At 38.6% G+C, this 16,888-nt stretch overlaps 2 protein-coding genes across 5 annotated transcripts; one reads left to right on the forward strand and one right to left on the reverse strand.

Moving 5' to 3' along the window:
* Nucleotides 1-43: 43 nt before the first annotated feature.
* On the reverse strand, nucleotides 44-8,428 carry LOC119630649 (aminopeptidase N). Of its 4 annotated transcripts, none has more exons than XM_062676269.1 (8): nucleotides 8,247-8,428; nucleotides 7,653-7,869; nucleotides 6,996-7,105; nucleotides 6,178-6,345; nucleotides 5,549-5,692; nucleotides 4,721-4,802; nucleotides 4,300-4,445; nucleotides 44-189 (listed from the first exon to the last, which is right to left on the reverse strand). In XM_062676269.1, the coding sequence occupies exons 3-8, from the start codon at nucleotides 7,046-7,048 to the stop codon at nucleotides 48-50; spliced, it is 735 nt and encodes a 244-aa protein (XP_062532253.1). In that variant the 5' UTR covers nucleotides 7,049-7,105; nucleotides 7,653-7,869; nucleotides 8,247-8,428; the 3' UTR covers nucleotides 44-47. The 4 variants fall into 4 exon arrangements, with proteins under 4 accessions (XP_062532253.1, XP_062532252.1, XP_037876671.1 ...); XM_062676268.1 differs by having other exon boundaries at nucleotides 4,279-4,445; XM_038020743.2 differs by lacking the exon at nucleotides 44-189 and adding an exon at nucleotides 1,844-2,266.
* Nucleotides 8,429-8,595: 167 nt separating this feature from the next.
* Nucleotides 8,596-12,380, forward strand: LOC134201467 (actin nucleation-promoting factor WASL-like). Its single transcript, XM_062676267.1, has 3 exons — nucleotides 8,596-9,851; nucleotides 10,206-10,445; nucleotides 10,938-12,380. Exons 1-3 carry the CDS (start codon nucleotides 9,506-9,508, stop codon nucleotides 11,153-11,155), a joined length of 804 nt encoding a protein of 267 aa, XP_062532251.1. The 5' UTR covers nucleotides 8,596-9,505; the 3' UTR covers nucleotides 11,156-12,380.
* Nucleotides 12,381-16,888: the final 4,508 nt, after the last annotated feature.

A 16,888-nucleotide genomic window follows, 5' to 3' on the forward strand; every position in this document is an offset into this window, starting at 1 on the left:
ACGATGAATGAACGATGCTAATCGTCGTCGAAGAAAAACTTCATTCTTCATAACAACTTTATTCGATAATTTCGTATAAAACAAACATCAAACGTTGATAAATAAACAAGTAGTATTAATTTCGAATGACGCGTGATCTTAAGACCGTTATTCGCTTGTAAGGAGAGCGGATCGACTTGTTCAAAGTTTCTGAAAATAATTAAGATAATTATTTTAATTTGAAATATTACATTTTTTTTCCTACCTATGCTGACCGCCTTGAGAGGCTATTTCAGCTTTACCCTAGCGTGTAAATGAGCTCTCGGGGTCAAACCGGAAGTGTTGCTAACACTGGCCCTAGCAAGAACCGTGCTTCGCATAATCTACCACCGCATCGGAAACGCGACCCACTAAGAAGATCCGGCGAGAAACTCAGTGAACTGTGTCTATGGGTTCATTTACTTATCGAGCCCTTTGTCGCAAGCGACGGATTCGACGAGGAAAATATTACAATGTGACTAGTAACAGTATCGTAAGTTTGAATTTGAAGACAGGTCCACCATTTCTATAACAAAATTCGTCGTCAAAGATAAGCGCCGACTAAATATGCGAGCTAACACAGTTTTAATAAAGACTACTGTGTTACGTTAAGACTTGAAGTGAACAAAAACAGAAACTCATGCTATCTCGCTCAGTCGCAGCCGGTATCTAACATGGCGGCCCACGCATCAATTGCAGACGAAAAAGTTTCGCGCGCTTCAGAGGATTTTTACGCTTGGCAAAGGTTTTTTAAAAGGAGAGTAAGAGCTCTTGTCAAATACATTAGTGTAACTTATTTACATGGGTAGCAAAACCTGAACTTTCCCAACTATAATAAAACGATAAATTGTGTTTTTTCCGTTCGAAAACGATCATTTGCCGGGATAATTAATTTGAATAAAAGCAAGGACATATTTTGTTTGCGCCTAGAACTTGATTACAATTTTAGATTCAGGATTAAAATCTGCTGAATATATGTAATGTAATTTTTCTGATTTATTGAATTAAATCAGCTTACAACGCGGCTGGAGGACATCTTCGAACCGTGGTCGCCATATTATACCAACCTAAGTTTTTAGTCATTATTGTATCGTTGTCATTTCTACACTCAACGTATAATATCGATCGACTTTCTCGGTATTGTAATTACTATTGTCCGGACACTAAAAGAGTGCGTGAGTGATTGAGAAAGACTTTTTTTTTCTTTGAAAACTAATTTGTCAAGTTACTGTTATAATTTTGCGCTACATTTAAAATTAACGTATGAATTTATTGATCAAGGGGTCCATGTGTTCGATGGAAGTCTATCCTCTTTGTATAAATTAGAGGGTTTCTTAATGATGACTGTCTTGCAGCAGAGATGCGAATGTTGCGATGGATGCGTGGAGTAACGAGAATGGACAGAATACGGAATGAATATGTTAGAGGAAGTCTGAAAGTGGCACCTGTGACAGAGAAGCTGAGGAGTGCGCGTTTGGGATGATATGAACATGTCATGAGACGAAATGAAAATGAGGTTGGTAAGAGAATGTTAACTATGAATGTGAAAAGATATAGAGGAAGAGGTAGACCTAAGAAGAGATGGATGGATTGCGTGAAAGACGATATGAGTAAGAGGGCAGTGAGCGAAGAAATGGTATATGATAGAAGAGTATGGAAGGAGAAAACATGTTGCGCTGGCCCCAGGTGACTGGGAGAAGGGCAGGATAATGATGATGATGATACATTTTACAGACAACGGAAACTTTAAATACTCAAGTCACCATTTATGATATGTTATGAACATCCGCCAATAGTTATTCCTCGAAAATAAAACAAAAAAAAATAAAGAATACTTTTCATTTATTCAACATTATTTGATATGTTACAAAATATGCAATCAACACTGAAATCATAGAATATACAACTGACAGGAAAGAAAAAACCGAACAATACATAAAAGTGTGGAGGAAAAACTTTGTTGTTAATAATTTAAAAAAAAACATGGAGCGACTAGTCATTTATGTTAACGATAAATAAATGTTTACAGCATTCCGGGAGATTAATAATTAAGTTAAATAATACTATAAATAAAATTAAACAAAATTATTATTTTACAAAATATAGGTAGATGTTACAATCATATTATTTTCCAAAATAAAATCTAAAAGGCTTTAACCTAATGCTGGATATATTGTGAATTGCGAATAAAGAGCTTATGTACTTGGGGTGCCCTCGCCGTTGTTTGGAAGTCAAAGCCGGTTCGGGACTAAAAGAAAAATGAAAAAAAAAGTTGAATCGCACAACCGCGCTGTCAAACACGAACTATTGACGTATGTCAAAATTGAAGTAAATAATCTGTGCCAGTTCTCTAATAAGTTTGACTTATCATTAATTATTGTATCCAGTGTAAGTTGTTTGCGTAACCATCTATCAGTAGTGATCAGTCATGCTACTGACAATTTTATTGCATTGTTAACAAAACGTAACTTTATCCTTTATTTTTTTCATCATTGCATTTGACATTATAGCCAATTTCGAGTAACCCGTGTGCTTAGTTCGAGTTTTTCTAACATTCTCGATCGCGTAAAAGTTAACTCAAATTTGTATGGAGTTGGAACAGCGCCCTAGCGGCAAACGAAGGGAAATTATTCCAACTCCATACAAATTCTTCATCACTCATATACACTTCTCAAGTAACTAAATTTTTTCTTTGAAAAAGTGTAACACAACATGAGTTCTGATGCCACATAATAATTTAGTTCTTAAGGATTCGTGAATACCATAAAACGTGTAGCTTAAGAAGCTATTTTTAAGCATTTAAATTACTCACATATTCATAGCAAAAAAATACAATCTAATTTGTGCACGGTATATGGAAATTTAAGTACTAATTCGGTTTTAAAAGCGTCTCTCACTAATTAAAACTACAATTAAATTAAACTACATAAAATAACATTATACTTAAGATACGAAGAAATGGTAATTACACATAAGATCCCCAAGAGTCAAGGTGTGGAGTTGCCCAGTCCAAATAAGATAAGATTACCACTTAAAACGCAATGTTGACAATATGAAATCGCGGTATTAGCATTTAAGAAAAGTTCATGATTAGAAATGTATGACAAGTTTTAGTTTTCGGATAACTTGTCTCAAATTATGGACACACGTATTCGACTCAACTTAAGTTATTGAACATAGTAAGGACTTAATAACCCTCTTGAAAAAAAATTAAACATCACAAAAAAAATATTTAAAAGCAATTTCTATTGGATTCGGTACTACATTTTCTATTTCACACAAAACTACATCTACAAATGTTTTAAAGTGAAAATTGCGATTTTTACTGTTTCGTAATGTTTGCTATTTTTTTTTAAAATTATAATTTCATAAATATTAAAACAATTCACATTATTCACTCATCTACACAAAATTAATTGTTATCAATTATTAAATAAAACAAATCCTAACCATTACACACAGACATGATAAACCTTAGACTTTTTTTTGATAGCAATTAAAAAAGGAAATTTAGTATTTTGTATTTACTATCACAATTTTCACTTTAGTCAAAGCAATATTAAAAAAAAATCGTTTAAAAAAAATAATCACATCGCTCTACAACAACGCACTAAATAATAATTATCTACACTACAAAAAGAATGCAATCGAAATGAGAAATGTCATTGTAAAGTCAAATCGATCAGGAATCAATCAACTATTGAGACGTGAATAGTAATGTAATCCGTGATATTATTATTCCACAACAATCTCTTTTCGTTTGCATGCTTACACCAAATGCTCCCAATTTTGTTTTCGTCACATCACTATTTCAAATTAAGGCGCAGTGAACCTCTAGTACTATGCTTTATTGTCTATGTAAGACTCTCCTCAGAGATTAATTGCTCACGCAGTGATCAACTCTAGGATCCTTCTCATCAATTCGCACATTTTTGTACACACTCAACCCTGACTACGTTTAGGGATTGTCTGTTTTAAGCTCTCAATAAAATAAATAAGTACTACGATTTTACTTTAGGCAATTGTTTTCAATAAAACGGAACGTTCGTTCACAAAAATTAAAATACAGTTTACATTTTCAAATGGCAACGTTCCGACCGTACCGCCGCGATGTCTTTGTCTAGAGCCAACATTAGTGTATAATCTATGTACCAAACCTACAGACTATAAAATTGTAATAAAGTTTTTGGCGCGAAATCCCGTTTTATTTACACGAATCGCGTGAATAAAAAAAAACAAAATAATATACTGATAGTTTACTGAGTATTGTTATTCATGTACATAACCGCTTTCCGCATTTCCCGTACAACTAAATCTTTGTTTTGGTCGACCCAGTCGATGTTCACTTTGGCTTTCTCAATCGCCTGAACGACGGCCAGCTTCGTCTCCTCGAAATATTTAGGGTTCTTGTCGTGGAAAATGAGAAACTGAAAAAAAATTAGAGAGAAATAAAAATTTAAATTTAATTTCTGAACAGTAAAATGCTTTCAATAAGAAAAACATTGAAAAGTTACAAAAAAAATCGATTTTGAAACTTTAAAGATTTTTCAACTAGCTTCAAAGTTCACACCCGTGTTTAAGTAGCGTTCGAAAATAATATTAATCTAAGACTTTCGTTCTAAAGTTGTTTCGTGATTTGTCATGATTTAACGTCATTATTAATGTCAATGAACTTATAACAAAACAGTAAAATGCGACAAACCTCGTCCAATTCTCTCTGAGTCGTGAACTGGTCCAGCAGAGTCTTGATGATATAGCCGAAACGGCGGCTCTGACCGTTGAAACTGTGGAATGAAAATTATTCGCGTTAGATCATCGGCGGGGAGGTACCGCCGGCCTGGTGGTGAGTGGCACTCGATCCATTCCGCTTGGTTCAATAAGGCAAGAGAGCACACCCCAGAGTGAGACCGCTGAAAACGTAACGAAGAGATTCCACCTCATAAACGCGAGCTCTAATGCTGGAATGCAGATGACAGGTGGAAACACTCAATAAACACAGACCACTTTAGTGGTGGTAGGACCTCTTGTGAGTCCGCGCGGGTGGGTGGGTACCACCGCCCCGCCTATTTCTTCCGTGAAGCAGTAATGCGTTTCGGTTTGAAGGGTGGGGCAGCCGTTGTAACTATACTTGAGACCTTAGAACTCATATCTGAAGGTGGGTGGCGCACTTACGTGATGTCTATGGGCTCCAGTAACCACATAACACCAGGTGAGCTGTGAGCTCGTCCACCCATTTAAGCAATAAAAAAAAAGACCAGCTCAAAGCCATCATGTGTGAAGAAGGTCGATGCCCACAAACAACATCACAACGCAGATCACTTCAGACGTAAGATCGGAATGTCAATCGCATTACAACATCTACTATTCGACCAATGAGGAAGCTAATACAGCAAGGCGGACGGAGTCGCGGGCAAAAGCTTGTTAATAATAATTTTCATGACAACATTCCAGTCTGTTTGTAAATTTATTGTATGACGTCAGCGGTTGCCGAGTTCGCGACCGCTGGTCGGGAGTTCAGTCAATAACTTACGTCTTAAACAGATCGTCGATTCGGTTGTAGAAGAACTCCCGCGCGACGTAGTAGCCGACCGGCGTGCGGGCCACGTTACCGACCACGGCGGCCGCGTCCTGCTTGCGCACCGGGGAGTTCTCCGACACCGCCCATTCGAGGAACCTGAAATGAAAACATTTACGCATGTGCTGTTACGACAGGGCGGTGGTCAGCAAATAGATTTTCATTCGGCTGGTGTCGACGCTCAGAGCGCTGCGTTTTAACGTCACGTTACAAAACTGAAATGATACCGCGGTTCTTCTTGACGTGAGGTGAGCTCATAGGGCTTAAACTGGAGTGATGGTAACACTGACCCTAGCAAGAGCCATGCTTCGCAGAATCTACTACCGGATCGGAAACGCGACCCACTATAAGATCCGGTGAGAAACTCAGTGGGCTGTGTCTATGGGTTAATTTGCTCGTCGAACCCTTCGTCGCAAGCGACGAGGACGGTGACCGGCACTTGTGGTACCTAAAAGCACCGTTAATGGATCGGGAGGATCCGTAATGACGTGTTTTGGGCGACGTCGACTGTTTACCAGTCAGTCTCCAGGATCGGGGGATTAGTTTAGTGTAGGAGGTTATGCTGATGAGTGAGTTGTACTTACTGGTTGAGCAGCCAGACCTGCCTGGTGCAGGCCATGGCGGCGAGCATGGCGTCGCGGGCGGCGGCAACGCGCGCGGCCTGCAGCCGCAGCGTGAGGAAGCGCCACTCGCGCTCGCCGCCGCGCGCCGCGCCCGCGCACCACACCGTGCGCCGCAGGTCCAGCGGGATCCTGCACGCACACCACGCTCACACCGGCTCGCACTAGCCCACACGAGCCCACACGGCATCTGCGTGCTTAGTGCGAGTTTTATAACGTTCCCGATAGCGTAAAAGTTAACTCTAATTTGTATGGAGTGGGAACAGCGCCCCTAATGACAAACGTAGGCAAACGTTCCACAACTTCATACATATTCGAGTTAACTTTTCGCTATTGTGGATGTTAAAAAACTCGCACTAAGCATATAGAACAACTACATTGTCGTGGCCTAAAACTGAATTCTCTTTTAACTCAATACTGGTGGTAGGACGTCTTGTGAGTCCGCGCGGGTAGGTACCGCCACTCTGCCTATTTCTGCCGTGAAGCAGTAATGAGTTTCGGTTTGAAGGGTGGAGCAGCCGTTGTAGCTATAAATAATGTAACCTTAGAACATGTCTCAAGTCTACGGGCTCCTGTAGCCGTTAAACAACTAGGTGGAACCATGGAAGCAAGGTAAACAGAGTTTTTGAATTTATTGTCACCTTTTCAAAATAAATCAGAATTGTTACAATACAACGGTCCGATGCAAATACTTCATCCCCGCGCGGGTCGTTTTAAATTGAGACATCGACTTGTGATCCCCATCGATCGTGTCCTTAGATGAAAAAATAAAGAAAACTTGCGGATTATTTTCATCCGGATTGGAAGTGTTCATCCACATTTGGAACAGCTCCATGGCGTTTTCCTCGCAGCCCGGTATCAGCGCGCGACAGGCCCAGCCGCTGGTCAACACCTGGAATCGGTAGCTTTAAACTAAAAAGCTCTTCTTACAATTTATGAACAACGTTATTTTCTAGTGTAGTACATATAAGCCATATAACCTGGAGAGACTCATAGTGACGGGTAAAGTGGATGGAAGACGATCCAGTGGTCGGAGCAGAAAAAGATAGAAGACAACATACAGCCCACCTAATTGTGAGTGGTTACTGTCGCCCATGGACATCAGCAATGCCAGGGACGGAGCCAAGCCGCTGCCTACCATTAAGTTTTCTTAAATATAATAGACAAGTCAAACCCAGCCGTGCTCCTCTGCGACTTGAGAAATATTTAATGACTCTGTAATCTATGGAAACTTGTCGTTACTTGATTGTACTAAATAAGAAACCTTTCCACAAGTATCAACAATTAAAGAAAGCTACTACCAAACAGCTTAAAGCGCGCAAAATACACCAAAACATGAAAATACAAAACGAAACTTAGGTACACACTTCCACTAAAAGCCGCCGAAAAATATCCTATACGAAATCAGCAGTTCAGATCAGTTCACCGACATCACTCACCTGCAGTTTTACGCTGTTCAGATCGTCGCCATTAACGATACGCTTGACGGAGAGGCCTCCAGCCCTTCGATACGAGTTCTGCACCAGATGCCTGATGTAGCTCTGGAAGGCGCTGTAGTCTCCGCTGCGCTTCAAGAGGTTCTCAATCTTGGCCAACCCTCTCAGCGCTGTCGACAGAGGCAGGTACTCCCTCTCTCTCTGGAGGTAGCTTGCAAGACTGCGAATGTTAAACAATATATCAATAAAGTTGAAAGTTAGACGCAGCCATGACTCGTTATTTTTTTTTTTATATATATTTATTGCTTAGATAGGTGGACGAGCTCACATACTGGAGCCCATAGACATCTACAACGTAAATGCCGCCACTCATCTTGAGAAATAAGTTCTAAGGTCTCGGTATAGTTACAACGGCTGCCCTACCCTTCAAACCGAAACGAATTACTGCTTCACGGCAGAAATAGGGGTGGTGGTGGTACCTACCCATACGGACTCACCAAAGGTCCTACCACCAGTAAAGTATCCCTGAAAGCATTGTTGGCCCGACCAGACTCTGGTTCTTTGCCAGACTTCTCGAATACCTGCCTACATACTCACATCAGTGTAGTGGAATAGTTGAGTCTGTTGGTGGCCGCCAGAGCGAAGGCGTCCGATATCAGTTGCACTCTGCCCAGTACTGGGATCTCATCGTACTTGTCGCTGAGCAGTGTCTCCGAAAGAAGTTCCCAGTTACGAGCATCATAATTGACGCGATAAGGTGCTGTGGAGATACGAACTTATGAATCTTTTCGAAGCTGCGATCGGGACTTAATTCCGCTCAAGCGTTACGGAATCGAACTTCGATCACCAAATTATTTTGTGCTTGAGTTTTTATTGCTTAGTTGGGTGGACGAGCTCACAGCCCACTTAATGTTAAGTGGTTACTCGAGTCCGTAGACATCTACAACGTAAATTTGCCACCCAACTTGAAATATAAGCTCTAAGGTCTCAAGTATAGTTACAATGTATGTCCTCCGTATGAGTATATCCTTTTGGGGAGGCTTAAACGACAAAGGGAAGATCTTCCACCGAGCGGGTGATATTGCTCGGTAGACCGACGGTCGTAGTGTTTGTTTTTTTTTTTTTTTCAAAGATTCAAGCATCTGTCAATTTTTTTTTTTTTAATTTCTTTGATGATGGACGAGCTCACAGCCCACCTGGTGTTAAGTGGTTACTGGAGCCCATAGACATCTACAACCTAAATGCGCCACTCACCTCGAGATATAAGTTCTAAGATCTCAGTATAGTTACTGTTCGCGCGCGAGCTCCGAGGATTTTTAAGGAATGTTGACGTATTGAGCTAGTGTTGTAATTAGTCGATATTGCGCTATCGATACTAACACATCTCAAGCCTCCGTGCGAGTGTAAATTATAAAATAGTTTTAAAAGGGTATTATGTACTTGAAATAAATAAATAAAACAATTGATCACGTATGAATTTCATTTAATGAACTGATTCTTATTGAACAAAATGAACGTGAAATCTTATTAATTACTCTCGCAAGCAGATTAATCAGTAGTTGAAGAATTTTATGTACTCTCCTCACATACTTCAATAATAAATGATTCGACAACATCCTCCATTAAGCCATTCTTTTGCCAGAAATATTCCTCTAATGCTAAGACATGTTTATTATGCTAGTGCTCGCCATTCCTTTTTCATCAAATTAAATATATATTTGTGCAAACAAAAAGACTTATAAGTGTAAGACTATGTATTGTATGTAATTAACACTGCTATCGCAAAATTAAAAACAACGTGTCGGTAAACGTACTCTCACGTTAATGTCAACACTAGTACTGGGAGAGTGCGGGGTATGAAGCGACGGTCGGGCGCGGTGCACGCCCGCCCGCTTCCTCAGCCCCCGAATCCTCGGAGCTCGCGCGCGGAGTATACATTGCGTTGTATGATGATGGCTACCCACCACATCCTCTGTAATGAAGTCGCTGTGTGGCAGCTGGCGGAGGCGGAGCGGAAGCTGTCGGAGCTGGAGCGCAGGGGGGGGCGGCGCTCGACCCTCATGTCGCGGATCAACTACTTCGAGAACGCGGGCGGAGACAGGAGGGACGTGCAGAGGGAAACAAGAGAACTTCAAGAAGTCAAAGAAGTGGCCGAAGTTGTAGAGATGAGACAAGAAGTCGCGGAAGTCACCGAGCCCTCAGGTCAGTCCTACTCCCGCAGCCGGTCGCGCGCGTCAACGTAGAACCAACGCCATCTAAGTAACAGGGTGCACATTGTCACTGTTAGTATAAAAATCCGTATACGGACAACTCAGACCTCTGTACTATTATTACGCATCACATAAGAGAAATTCTATAATTTTTTTACTAATTTAGTCAAGAATTTCCTAAGAAAAAAATATCAGGATACCCAAGACTATAGCAGTCTAACTACCATCTGGTGTTAAGTGGTTACCTCACAAAAGGTCACAAGGGACTCACAAAAGGACCTATTATCCTGGTGGTACCCTACAGTGCTAGGTCCGGAGCTATAGTAATCGTAGAAATGATCGACAGGTTCAGCAGTATCTGCGCGTCCCCCCTCGCCGCCCGCTGTTCCAGAAGTGGCTGAACGTGCCCCCTCGCCGGTCGCGCCCTCCGCTCCCCCCGCCCCGCCGACACAGCTCCCCCCGCCGCCGCCTCCCCCCCCTCCCCCTCCACCGCCCCCGGCAGTGTTCAACGCAGGGCCGACTGAAGACATGGCCAAAATGCTGTCAAACAAACAGGGAACTCTGAAGAGAAGCAAGCAGAACAATGGTGAGAGATGGCTTCACTTTTTTGTTTATCAATTAAAAAATTATATTACAGTCTTCCACCGCCCAAATGATGTATATGTTACATGATGGAGAAACCACAATTATTATCAACATCGTCAGACATCGTACGGACGAATAAGGTGTTCGAACTAAGATAAAAATGGAGTACACCAATCACGTTTGTTTTCTTAGAACAATTAAGTAATCTTTTCTTGACGTTAGCAAATAAAAACGAATGACAGTTCTTAGCACAGAGGCGCCGCTCTTCAAGAAGGCTGATTGGTAAGTGTGATGGCGTCTACGCGCCTCCATGGTTAGGCTCTGTCGTAGCACGCAGTTAGCCGAGTTCCGACGATGCCGCGATCGTGCTGCCATCTCTCGGGTATCGTGCTGCGTTTAGTTTAGCTACCAAACTAATGACCGTCTCCGACATACATAATATACGACACAATGATGTTTCAGAAATAATTAATCCATGTACCTTCTCCGCCAGGTGGCGCAATCGACGCTATAGTGGACCAAATCAAAGGAGGGAAATTCCAATTAAAGTCAACCGACCAGAACTTCCTCGAGCGAAAACCCAAAGACGACCAGCCAGAAGCTGTCAAGGAAATGCTGGCCATCCTCGGAACGCTGAGGAAGAGACGCAACGTGAACCGGCCCTGCTTCGTGGCCGGCGCGGAGAAGCACGGCGACGACAGCCTCACGTAATGACAGCTGTCAGATTTGACACACGTCAATATATAGAGCATAAATTGTTAGTGGAAAATAATGGAACAAAACGGATGGATATGTTGTCATATCTGAACTATAGATTGTTTAAAACGTATATAATTACGATATTTTATATTGTTAACGTTTCTTCTGTAAAATTGAGAGACCACCACTCAAATAACTTCTGGCTCTCGGTGACAGATGCGAAACTTGATATTGTGCCAATCTCGCCAAGGAGGGATTTTGAAACTCGAATCATTAAGAAGACTTTTTGACGGGAACTCGAGAAGTGAAACTGTGTGATTTATTTTATTTTGTCAATTTAGTTTTTCTTCAGGGTTAAATGAGTAATAATGGTGGTTTATTAACTGCTTAGTAACTAAAAGTGCACAAATGTGGGAAACTGAACAAATCCGCTTGACGTAACTTCTCGAGATCCTCTAAAAGTCCACTAAAAAAGTCACAGTAAATGACCACCATTTTACTGAGATTATATTTCATCCCATATCATCTCATTTCATTAAAAATATTAGGCTGTATGGTATGACACCTTTGCCTTTTCAGTTGGAAAAAGAAAACTACTAGTTACTACTGATATACCGTACTTATCGGAGGAATTGACATTTGATTCGGAATGCGACTAAGATCTCAGAGACCCACTCGTCGTAGTCCGTGGTATATATATTTTTTGTATATTAACGACTATTAGTCGAAGTATTCCGTATATCTGGTATTTTGTATGAATTTTAAATAAATTAACTTTACATTTGGAAAACAAAATTTTACAAAACCTAGGGTAAACATTCCGAATTCATACAAAATTATCTCAGTAAAAATAGAGATTGTCTCCCATGTGTTTTAGAATCAAACATTATTTGAATATGTAAACAAACCGAAGTGCCTTAATATAAGAGTTTATAAATAGGATTAGTATATTTACACCAAGGTAAGATAAAATATATATTTAAAAATATATTTGTACAATAAATTAAAAGAATAGAATGTAATTTTGTTGTTTAAGTAATTAATAAAATGTATTCTCATTAATAATAAGAGAGTATACAAAGTGAAAAAAAAAAGTTTTTAGTATTTTTTCTGTCAATTACACAGTTACCTGCGGTGCCATTACATTCGAAAAATGCATTTTGTAAAGTATTATGTACAATAATATATTTTCTAAGATTTTTAAATATTTACAATAAAATTGTTTTAAAGTGAGAAATGTTTTAATCGAGGATTTGTTCTTGTATGAATTTTAACTAGCTTTTTCCCGCGACTCCGTCCGCGTGGAATAGTTACTTTGGCATAACGCTAAATTTTACCCCCCACTTCATTTACGTAGAAAGTGAAAATATTTTGAAACATTCTTTATTGGTGCTCCACTTGTATCGGTCTTGCCGTGATGTGATATAGCCTATAGCAGGGGTGGGAAAATATTTTGATAGTTGGGCCACATTGCAGATGAAAATTTGACCTCGGGCCAGTTTTTTTTTCTAATTTTAAGTATAATTTTTACATACTGTAATTGTTCAATTATCATAACTATATTTTTGAATAGGAGGCGTTGAAAAGAGCGGTTGTCCGGGAGAAAAATTTGGCTCCTACCGGCCCTGATAATGTGTATAAGTATTGCTTATTAAATTATATAAAAAAAATTATGCACTAATTTATGTTAGACAAAAACTAATATTTATGTTTTTTATAATAATATATATAATGCTTCCCGGGCCAGACAAAGTTCTACCGCGGGCCGCCATTTGCCCAGGCCTGGCCTTCCTCAATAAATGGGCTATCTAACACTGAAAGAATTTTTTAAATCGGACCAGTAAGTAGTTCCTGAGATTAGCGCGTTCAAACAAACAAACTTTTCAGATTTATAATATTAGTATAGATTCACATTTCAATAGTTTTCGCATGGGCAGACGAGCTCACAGCCTTTCCGACGTTAAGCAGTTATCGGAGCAAATAGACATCAGCGGGAATACTACAAGCCAAACAGTCATACATGCCTAGTTACTTCGGCAACGATGAATGAACGATGCTAATCGTCGTCGAAGAAAAACTTCATTCTTCATAACAACTTTATTCGATAATTTCGTATAAAACAAACATCAAACGTTGATAAATAAACAAGTAGTATTAATTTCGAATGACGCGTGATCTTAAGACCGTTATTCGCTTGTAAGGAGAGCGGATCGACTTGTTCAAAGTTTCTGAAAATAATTAAGATAATTATTTTAATTTGAAATATTACATTTTTTTTCCTACCTATGCTGACCGCCTTGAGAGGCTATTTCAGCTTTACCCTAGCGTGTAAATGAGCTCTCGGGGTCAAACCGGAAGTGTTGCTAACACTGGCCCTAGCAAGAACCGTGCTTCGCATAATCTACCACCGCATCGGAAACGCGACCCACTAAGAAGATCCGGCGAGAAACTCAGTGAACTGTGTCTATGGGTTCATTTACTTATCGAGCCCTTTGTCGCAAGCGACGGATTCGACGAGGAAAATATTACAATGTGACTAGTAACAGTATCGTAAGTTTGAATTTGAAGACAGGTCCACCATTTCTATAACAAAATTCGTCGTCAAAGATAAGCGCCGACTAAATATGCGAGCTAACACAGTTTTAATAAAGACTACTGTGTTACGTTAAGACTTGAAGTGAACAAAAACAGAAACTCATGCTATCTCGCTCAGTCGCAGCCGGTATCTAACATGGCGGCCCACGCATCAATTGCAGACGAAAAAGTTTCGCGCGCTTCAGAGGATTTTTACGCTTGGCAAAGGTTTTTTAAAAGGAGAGTAAGAGCTCTTGTCAAATACATTAGTGTAACTTATTTACATGGGTAGCAAAACCTGAACTTTCCCAACTATAATAAAACGATAAATTGTGTTTTTTCCGTTCGAAAACGATCATTTGCCGGGATAATTAATTTGAATAAAAGCAAGGACATATTTTGTTTGCGCCTAGAACTTGATTACAATTTTAGATTCAGGATTAAAATCTGCTGAATATATGTAATGTAATTTTTCTGATTTATTGAATTAAATCAGCTTACAACGCGGCTGGAGGACATCTTCGAACCGTGGTCGCCATATTATACCAACCTAAGTTTTTAGTCATTATTGTATCGTTGTCATTTCTACACTCAACGTATAATATCGATCGACTTTCTCGGTATTGTAATTACTATTGTCCGGACACTAAAAGAGTGCGTGAGTGATTGAGAAAGACTTTTTTTTTCTTTGAAAACTAATTTGTCAAGTTACTGTTATAATTTTGCGCTACATTTAAAATTAACGTATGAATTTATTGATCAAGGGGTCCATGTGTTCGATGGAAGTCTATCCTCTTTGTATAAATTAGAGGGTTTCTTAATGATGACTGTCTTGCAGCAGAGATGCGAATGTTGCGATGGATGCGTGGAGTAACGAGAATGGACAGAATACGGAATGAATATGTTAGAGGAAGTCTGAAAGTGGCACCTGTGACAGAGAAGCTGAGGAGTGCGCGTTTGGGATGATATGAACATGTCATGAGACGAAATGAAAATGAGGTTGGTAAGAGAATGTTAACTATGAATGTGAAAAGATATAGAGGAAGAGGTAGACCTAAGAAGAGATGGATGGATTGCGTGAAAGACGATATGAGTAAGAGGGCAGTGAGCGAAGAAATGGTATATGATAGAAGAGTATGGAAGGAGAAAACATGTTGCGCTGGCCCCAGGTGACTGGGAGAAGGGCAGGATAATGATGATGATGATACATTTTACAGACAACGGAAACTTTAAATACTCAAGTCACCATTTATGATATGTTATGAACATCCGCCAATAGTTATTCCTCGAAAATAAAACAAAAAAAAATAAAGAATACTTTTCATTTATTCAACATTATTTGATATGTTACAAAATATGCAATCAACACTGAAATCATAGAATATACAACTGACAGGAAAGAAAAAACCGAACAATACATAAAAGTGTGGAGGAAAAACTTTGTTGTTAATAATTTAAAAAAAAACATGGAGCGACTAGTCATTTATGTTAACGATAAATAAATGTTTACAGCATTCCGGGAGATTAATAATTAAGTTAAATAATACTATAAATAAAATTAAACAAAATTATTATTTTACAAAATATAGGTAGATGTTACAATCATATTATTTTCCAAAATAAAATCTAAAAGGCTTTAACCTAATGCTGGATATATTGTGAATTGCGAATAAAGAGCTTATGTACTTGGGGTGCCCTCGCCGTTGTTTGGAAGTCAAAGCCGGTTCGGGACTAAAAGAAAAATGAAAAAAAAAGTTGAATCGCACAACCGCGCTGTCAAACACGAACTATTGACGTATGTCAAAATTGAAGTAAATAATCTGTGCCAGTTCTCTAATAAGTTTGACTTATCATTAATTATTGTATCCAGTGTAAGTTGTTTGCGTAACCATCTATCAGTAGTGATCAGTCATGCTACTGACAATTTTATTGCATTGTTAACAAAACGTAACTTTATCCTTTATTTTTTTCATCATTGCATTTGACATTATAGCCAATTTCGAGTAACCCGTGTGCTTAGTTCGAGTTTTTCTAACATTCTCGATCGCGTAAAAGTTAACTCAAATTTGTATGGAGTTGGAACAGCGCCCTAGCGGCAAACGAAGGGAAATTATTCCAACTCCATACAAATTCTTCATCACTCATATACACTTCTCAAGTAACTAAATTTTTTCTTTGAAAAAGTGTAACACAACATGAGTTCTGATGCCACATAATAATTTAGTTCTTAAGGATTCGTGAATACCATAAAACGTGTAGCTTAAGAAGCTATTTTTAAGCATTTAAATTACTCGCATATTCATAGCAAAAAAATACAATCTAATTTGTGCACGGTATATGGAAATTTAAGTACTAATTCGGTTTTAAAAGCGTCTCTCACTAATTAAAACTACAATTAAATTAAACTACATAAAATAACATTATACTTAAGATACGAAGAAATGGTAATTACACATAAGATCCCCAAGAGTCAAGGTGTGGAGTTGCCCAGTCCAAATAAGATAAGATTACCACTTAAAACGCAATGTTGACAATATGAAATCGCGGTATTAGCATTTAAGAAAAGTTCATGATTAGAAATGTATGACAAGTTTTAGTTTTCGGATAACTTGTCTCAAATTATGGACACACGTATTCGACTCAACTTAAGTTATTGAACATAGTAAGGACTTAATAACCCTCTTGAAAAAAAATTAAACATCACAAAAAAAATATTTAAAAGCAATTTCTATTGGATTCGGTACTACATTTTCTATTTCACACAAAACTACATCTACAAATGTTTTAAAGTGAAAATTGCGATTTTTACTGTTTCGTAATGTTTGCTATTTTTTTTTAAAATTATAATTTCATAAATATTAAAACAATTCACATTATTCACTCATCTACACAAAATTAATTGTTATCAATTATTAAATAAAACAAATCCTAACCATTACACACAGACATGATAAACCTTAGACTTTTTTTTGATAGCAATTAAAAAAGGAAATTTAGTATTTTGTATTTACTATCACAATTTTCACTTTAGTCAAAGCAATATTAAAAAAAAATCGTTTAAAAAAAATAATCACATCGCTCTACAACAACGCACTAAATAATAATTATCTACACTACAAAAAGAATGCAATCGAAATGAGAAATGTCATTGTAAAGTCAAATCGATCAGGA

This window comes from Bombyx mori, chromosome 26 (assembly GCF_030269925.1).
Source record: "Bombyx mori chromosome 26, ASM3026992v2".
NCBI classification, from domain to species: Eukaryota; Metazoa; Arthropoda; class Insecta; order Lepidoptera; family Bombycidae; genus Bombyx; species Bombyx mori.